At 39.5% G+C, this 7,369-nt stretch overlaps 1 protein-coding gene across 1 annotated transcript in view; it reads left to right on the top strand.

Moving 5' to 3' along the window:
* Positions 1 to 6,451, top strand: part of LOC103800458 (1-phosphatidylinositol 4,5-bisphosphate phosphodiesterase gamma-2-like) — a gene marked incomplete at its 5' end in the record, with an annotated part of 15,280 nt that extends 8,829 nt beyond the window's left edge. Inside the window, 5 exons of the mRNA XM_009072835.1 lie at positions 104 to 218; positions 1,428 to 1,595; positions 1,931 to 2,019; positions 5,418 to 5,602; positions 6,409 to 6,451. Of these exons, the coding sequence (XP_009071083.1) occupies positions 104 to 218; positions 1,428 to 1,595; positions 1,931 to 2,019; positions 5,418 to 5,602; positions 6,409 to 6,451 (600 nt within the window). The remainder of the gene's footprint in view (positions 1 to 103; positions 219 to 1,427; positions 1,596 to 1,930; positions 2,020 to 5,417; positions 5,603 to 6,408) is intronic.
* Between the last annotated feature and the right edge of the window lie 918 nt (positions 6,452 to 7,369).

Genomic DNA, 7,369 nt, shown 5'->3' with positions numbered 1-7,369 from the left:
TCCATGTTCTTCTGGAATATTCTTCTGTAGACTGCCTTCTGTTCAGAAATAATGGTGCCAAGTTTCCCTTGGAGGTGGTTATACATTGCAGTTGTTTTTGCAGGTTTTAGGTGCTCGGCATCTCCCTAAACTTGGTAGGAGCATCGCTTGTCCCTTTGTAGAGGTTGAAATTTGTGGGGCTGAATATGATAACAACAAATTCAAGACAACAGTTGTGAGTGAGTATCTGTGGGTTTCTGTGTTGTATGAATGTGGTTATACTTCCAGTGTACTTAAGTGGGTAGAGGATGACCATGCATTTATGTTGCCTGTAATTGGCCAGCAACCTATAGAGAGTGGAATAAATTAACTGTTATTCTGGACTGATGTGTCACACAATTGCCTCAGGGCCAGTTAATTTGAGAGACTTCAGTGTATATCAAATTTAGAAAAAATAGTACTGTTGCAGTTTGGAAAAAAAAGAAAAGAAAAAGTCCCATTCTGTTATGTTTTTGCCTATGCATATGTTTATGAATTTGCATATTTAAAAAATTGTTGTCTTGAAAGTGCCTCCAACAGTGCTAGTCAGTTCCCAAAAGTCTGGTCCAAAAGGGGATTTACTGCTGTGAGATCCAGACTGTTTATTTCAACTTGGGTTCCAAGACTGGCACTTCCCTGGAGCCAGCTTGGGTATATAGGGCTGTAAAGTAATATAACTTGCAACCCAATAGAAGTTAATCAAACTCACTCCTGGGGAGTTCTGGATGAGGGATGTGTGTTTGTGTGTACATGAGTTTCATTTCAGTGCACTGAAATGGGGCAATATCTCAGCCACTTAATATTTCACCACTTAATGTTTCTGGATGCAGCAGTAAACCACATGGATGCTCTGGTAAACAACAGCCTTTGGTTCTGATTATCCAAACCAGTAGTACCAGTGAAAAATAGACACAAGATCAGAAGCAGAATCTGCATTGTGGCTCCTTAGTACTTCCGAGATAAGGATTAGGATTTAAACTTTTTGTGGGAAGTGGCCAAGACTTCAGGGAGCAAAATTCCTGGCTATGTCATTTATACCAAATACTGGTGTTCTGTCCATGACTACAAGAATTGGGCCAAGGTACATGAGTCTTGCTAGTGCTTTTCCTGCTTTTACTTGGATATGGAGCATGAGGCTTATGAATCTTAGCATGTCCAAAGAGGTTTTTATATGTTTAAATACAAATAATAGCTTTTCTTCATGGATTTTCGTCCCTGCCAAGTTTCTTTCTATCTCCCCCACCAAGTAAACAAATACAAACTTTCTGAAGCAAGGTTACAACATGAGACAGATGGTAAATAGGATTTTTGAGCCTTTGTGTCCCTAGAAAATGTCCTGGGATATGTACCCATATGTGGATGAGGTGAAATTACTGCTTTATTCTGCAAATGTTTTCTTTTCATTACAGATGACAATGGCCTTAATCCAGTTTGGGCACCCTGTGCAGAGCATGTAAAATTTGAAATTTATGATCCAAACCTCGCATTTCTGCGCTTTGTTGTTTACGAGGAGGATATGTTCAGTGATCCCAATTTCTTAGCACATGCCACTTTTCCCATCAAGGGAATCAGATCAGGTAAGATCAGTGGTTATAACGAGGGGCTATGTCAGAAAGGTGCTGTTTGGTGTTGTTGTACTGAGACTACCTCTCTGATGCCAGACCCCCTCCTTCTTGATGATGCCAGACTCCCTTCTTCCTCTCTGAATCCTTCCCTTGGCTTTAGGGAGCATGTGAATTCATGTGTTTCTCAGTTTTGCATTCTTCACTTTTGCTCCTCCTCTCAGCAGTGGAGCATTTGAGCAACAAAGAATCTGCTAGCCCTCAGGACTGTATGCACTATTTTTGTGATTCCAGGTAACCCTTTGCCTTGACTCTAATTTTCCTTTGTGTATGTTCCCCCCCTGCCCCAGGTTTTAGGTCAGTACCTCTCAAGAATGGCTATAGTGAAGATATTGAGTTGGCCTCACTTCTGGTTCACTGTGAAATGCAACAAGTTCTGGTGAGAACAACTGGAGTTTTTTTGTGCACTTAGAGTGTATATTATCAGTTCTTTGTGGAAACCAGGAACTGAGGATGTAGTTTTCTGTTCTGTGTCTGATGTGCTGTTGTCAGGCATTTCTTCTGCAGGTACTGGGGAAGACAAATAGTGCAAATTGAGTTACTCTTCCTCTGGGTGGACAGATATGGTTGTTAAAAGAAATAATGCACAAACAAGTCCTCATTACCTCCACTAGTTTTTGCTGTAACAGCACGGTCGTTGTCTTTCCCTGTTAACTGGCTGATGCCATGCAAAGCTAGCTAAATTCAGCTTTGGCTTCCTAGAATAATCGCTTTTTTAAAGGTGCAACATAAAAAGAAATCACTTTAGCAAGAGAAGATAGTAATTTCTCCCAGTATTTCATTAAAATAAACAACCCTTCAAGTGGAAGATATATCTGGTTCTGACAGAAGTGCTAATCTGCTTCTTTTAAGCCTCTCTAAAACACACACTTGAAGTATGAGGATTTTAAAACACATAGGGGGAAAATAATGCTGCATCCCTTCCTCATGAAGCCAGACAGTAAAGTGGCTGATCTGTGAACAACATTTGCTGGTGTTCCAAAGGTGTTGCTGTATGTGCTGATTTGAAGAGGAATTGTTTTCAGACACTATCTTGATAATATTTTATGTAATTTAAATACACTTGCATAGAGACCATGTGGTGAAAGCTCAAAGATGCTTCGGGGAAGTGGCTGTTTCAGGGTGCTTTCCAGTACCCTTCAGAATATTGAGAGATAAAAAGAAGCTCAACTTCTTATTTGTAGTCTGCTACAACCATTCGAACTTACTCTGCAGTTCACACCAGTGTGCATTATTTTTCTGATTTAAACAACAACTTCTGCGAACTGTAAGTCATTTTGTCTCTGGAGGGACTTGCACCTGCAGTTGCATACACTGAAATGGAAATTGCTGAATTCAGCCACATTGTTCTTCCCAAAGGAGTGGCAGATTTTATCAAACATCCTCTGCAGAGGTTTTCACAGAGCCAACTTAGAACACATGGTAAAAAATGACTCTGTGCAATGACAGCATTTGACAGCCATGGTAAGTTCTTTCTGTAGGCTAGCAAAGAGTCCTGGGAGCAGAGAGGGCTGGAAGCTGGAACCAGGTGTGTGTGTGTGGAAACAAGAGAGCTGAGTCCTTTGAAGATAATGTTTAAAATATTCATATTTTATGGACACGAATCTCATAGAAGAAGCCGGATAACCTGCTGGTTTTTGGCTTGCTGTCTTTGAGAAAACTAACAGCAACTCACCATTGCCTAATGCTGAGCAGGGACATCAGCTGTAGATATATTATGAATCCTCCTGTTGTGGTTTCTCTTCAGGAGTTCAGATCATTATTTGCCTGGGGCAGGAGCAGCTCTTAAAGTGTTGTTCATAGCAGCAGTCTGTCTCCCAATCTGTCAGCAGAGTCCTTTGACAGTAGCACATTTCACACTCTAGAAGCCCCTTCTGCTTGCTAAGCCAAATGAAGGTGCAGCTCAGCTCTGTATTCGTACAATGTCTGACACCTCTGGGTGGTAATACAGTGGCAGAACATTCAAAAAATCTTCCCTTTTGTTTGGCAGTCTGCAACAAACCCAGACTTGCCATAGCCATCAGCTCTAGACCTCTTAGGTGTCCCTGCCCATGGCAGGGGTTGGGACCAGATGATCTGTAAGGTCCATTCAAACTCCTAAATTCTATGAGTCTATGATTCTCTTGCCAGATCATTCAAGGAGCACCAGAAAAGATCGAGGCTGTCTCTGTTCTTCTGCCTCGTTTTAAAGAATGATGACCCTCCATAAACTTATAGCATTTAATAACAGGCCTGTTTATAAGAGCCCATTTGCATACTCTTGGAAATGAAACCCAAAATTATCAAGAGGAATTCCAGATGGCTGTGAAATTCCTTAGGAATAGAGAAGCAAAAATTTGTAGACATAAGCATGCACATTTGTGTGTTATCGTGTGGTGCCTTATGCAGTTCCTGGAGAACTTAAACAGTTTTCTTGATATTGCAGAAATTGTACTGTACTGGGGTGGTTGTTGCATGTAGAAACATGTCTTATCTGCTTGAAAATTATTTACTTCCTTCAGAAAATGTGTGTATCTCCTCAGCATTTTCTCACTAGAATCAGTCTCAATGGTGTATGTGTTTTTAATATAAAGATTGAAGTGGACATTCTTAAATGCAGTTACAAGGTTTACCTTTGTGGATACATTTATTTACAAGAACTAATAGTAGTACATATGCATCTTGATGATTAGACCTGCAAGTTGGTAATTGGCAATCTGCTTTTCCTTTGTGATTTGGGAATACGAAGTTTCCTACTGCTTTACAAACAAAAATTAAATAAATTAGTCTTAAAAATCTTAATCAGTAGCATAGCACTGAGGCTGTTTCTGCTGCTTCAACCCATGCCTGGGTAGGAATATGTAGAAACAGAAGGCTTAGGAAAGCATCTTGTTGCCATAACTGAACCCCTTGGGTATGATGCTAACTTACAAATTTTCCTAGATCTGGAATGAATGCAGAAACAGGAATTCCTATCAGTATGCTGCTGTTGAAAATTTTGGATTTATTACATTTATTGATTGCATGTCATTTCTTGTAGGATGAGTATCTTGTTTTGCTGCTGATGTGAAAATTAAGACTTAATCCTGCCAGTACTATTCCCCACTAGTAACTCTATAAAGAGACAGCTTTTGCATCCAAGGTTTTGAAGTATTAAAATAATTTGAAGCCCTAAAGGGAATCATGATGATTGTTTTATGGTTGTGGAATGTTTTGAGACCTTCTACTTTGGGCCACATACAATGACAGAAACTCAGGCACAGTCAACTTCCCTGAATTCCCATAGCTTTGTAGGCTTACAGGATCCATCCTTCTTTTTGATCATCTGTGTGCTTGCTGCTATTAGGGGTCCTATTTACTGGTCAGTATTTCTACCATTAGTTTAGTTTTCAATAGAAAATCCTCAGTTCTGATGGTGTGTTGCATAATACACAAATATGAGGGAAGAGTCATAAATAGTATTTTAAAAGCTGTTAACCCATCATGGTACACTATTTGCTGTTTTTCTTCAACAGACTGAATGCTTTATTAGGGAAAAATATTCCAATAGAAGTATTTAGATACACACATTTTGTGACTTTTGCTAGATTTTTTAGCTGGGGTTTTTTAGTGCTTTCTTAATCAGTTTGTTTCCATAAACATTCCAGAATCATCTTATTAAACTGATTATTTAAAGCATTCTACAGAGCTATTAGAATGCCTTTAGGGAAACAAAATAATCCCCCAAACTGTGTTGATTGTGTGTCATTCTGGGTATGTGTCTTAGAAGTTACCTTGATTTCCAATATTCTTTTGAAGGAATGTGAAGAAGAGCTTTATTCCTCATGTCGGCAACTTCGGAAGCGCCAGGAGGAGCTCAATAACCAGCTGTTCCTTTATGACACCCACATGAATTTAAGGAATCCTAACAGAGATGCTATATTGAAAGAATTCAATGTGAATGAGCACAAACTACAGATGTATCAAGAGACATGCAACCGCAGGTGGGTTGATAATCAATCTCCTTTCCAGGGCAGATCAATCTAGACATTATTTATGGTAACGAAACCTCAGGTGTGTCAAAATGAGCCTCTAAAGAGTGGAGAGGGTAGAATGAGCACATCTGAAGTAAGGAAGGGCTGCAGAAAAGCCAGACGAGGCTGCAAGCCACTAGAGGCCAGCAGATGCTGTGGAATGTCTGCTCAGTGACGTCTCAGTTTCAGCTATCACAGTGAAACATGTAATCCTGCGAGTTTTTAGATTCCTCTCTTCTGCTTTCCAGGAGGAAAGCCTGGAAGTATATACAGAGAAATAAAAAAAACACCTCACTTTTTCTACACTGCCAAAGTTATGTCCCTGGAAGTGTCATTAACCTGTTAGATATGTGGGAACAGAGAACACTTCCAGATACACAAACCACACAAGATAAAACCAGTATTGAGTTGTAACAGCACAGCATTGTCAGTTCAGTGTCAGTGCACTCTCCAGAGCTTGGGGGAAGCTCTTTCTCCTTTGCTGCCACTTTTGGGCTGGGTGTGAGGGACACATAGAGAGGCTTCATGCACCAGGAGAAAGTCTTGAGTAGATCTCAAGATGGAATGGAAGAAAGACTTTAACTATTCTTACCCTTTGTCACATATGCTGAACAGCTGCATGAATAACTGGTTTACTCTCATTTATTGAGGAAAAAATTTGCAATGCTTGTTCCTGATACATTACTTGCCATTTGTATCTAAATTGAACTTGGTAGACTGTTTTCCTCTTAGAAATTCCTAGTAGACTTGACTTTTTCCTTTTCTTTTTCCTTAAGATTAAAGGAGAAGAAAGTCAGTAACAGCAAATTCTACTCTTAAAGCTATCATTCATTGATGTGTACTGGATGGTGTGATTCAGGAGGAGATGGATCTATCCTGGCCATCCCACTCAATGATGGTCTCATCAGACTGAATGACTGCAAGAAAAGGAAGAAGAGGAAAGATGGCTTTCCTTAATACTTCTTGTTATATGAAAAACTGTTTTAACTGCTAATAATTTATATTCTGTACAAAGCACACCCTCTGTGCAGGCTTCTGTGTAGTCAAGATTTTTAAAACCGAAGGACGTGTAAGTTGGATAGACCTCACTTCTCATCAATACCTGAAGTACAAGTATAAATCATCTATATTTGTGTACTCAGGCTGTAGATAAGACATTCACAACAATTTGCATGCATGGAATCACACCACTTTAACAACCTGGCTCCTCAAGATTAACTGGTAGTGAGTTTTTAATTTATTAAATGCTGTAAAAGCACTTCTACACCAGCACTGTCATGTCATGTGTGTTACAGTCCCCGAGACAGCAGATGTGTTTCTGATACTGTATAAAATATTTTGGGCAGCTGAGAGCTCGTACCTTATTGTCTCTTATTAAAAGTTTTCTGTTCTATTTTGGAGAAGGAGATTATATGTTAATTTTATTGAAAGTAAATACCCTTTGTGACTGTAGCTGAGTCTTTCCTGTGGAACTTTCTGTAAAGGTTAAAAAAGAAGCAATGTGTGAACCTGTATTCCTAGCCCCTGTGAACCTGTGTTCACAGCTCAAGGCACTGGCAGGAAAAGTTTTAAGGTATGCAGGAGGACATATCTGTTTGTTTGCAGAAAGGGAAGGTGTTTGAAATTCAGAGAAGCATTTACTTTGGTATAGTATCATTTTGCAAATCCTTTCAGCTGCTAATGTGCTTAGAAATGAATTTTTAAATGAACTGTCAATTTTTAATCTTGCAATCCTAC

The sequence above is a fragment of the Acanthisitta chloris genome, unplaced genomic scaffold, assembly GCF_000695815.1.
Source record: "Acanthisitta chloris isolate BGI_N310 unplaced genomic scaffold, ASM69581v1 scaffold34764, whole genome shotgun sequence".
Lineage (NCBI taxonomy): Eukaryota > Metazoa > Chordata > Aves > Passeriformes > Acanthisittidae > Acanthisitta > Acanthisitta chloris.
The sequence above is the reverse complement of the archived record's forward strand: the minus strand, read 5'-3'. Positions and strand labels throughout refer to the sequence as shown.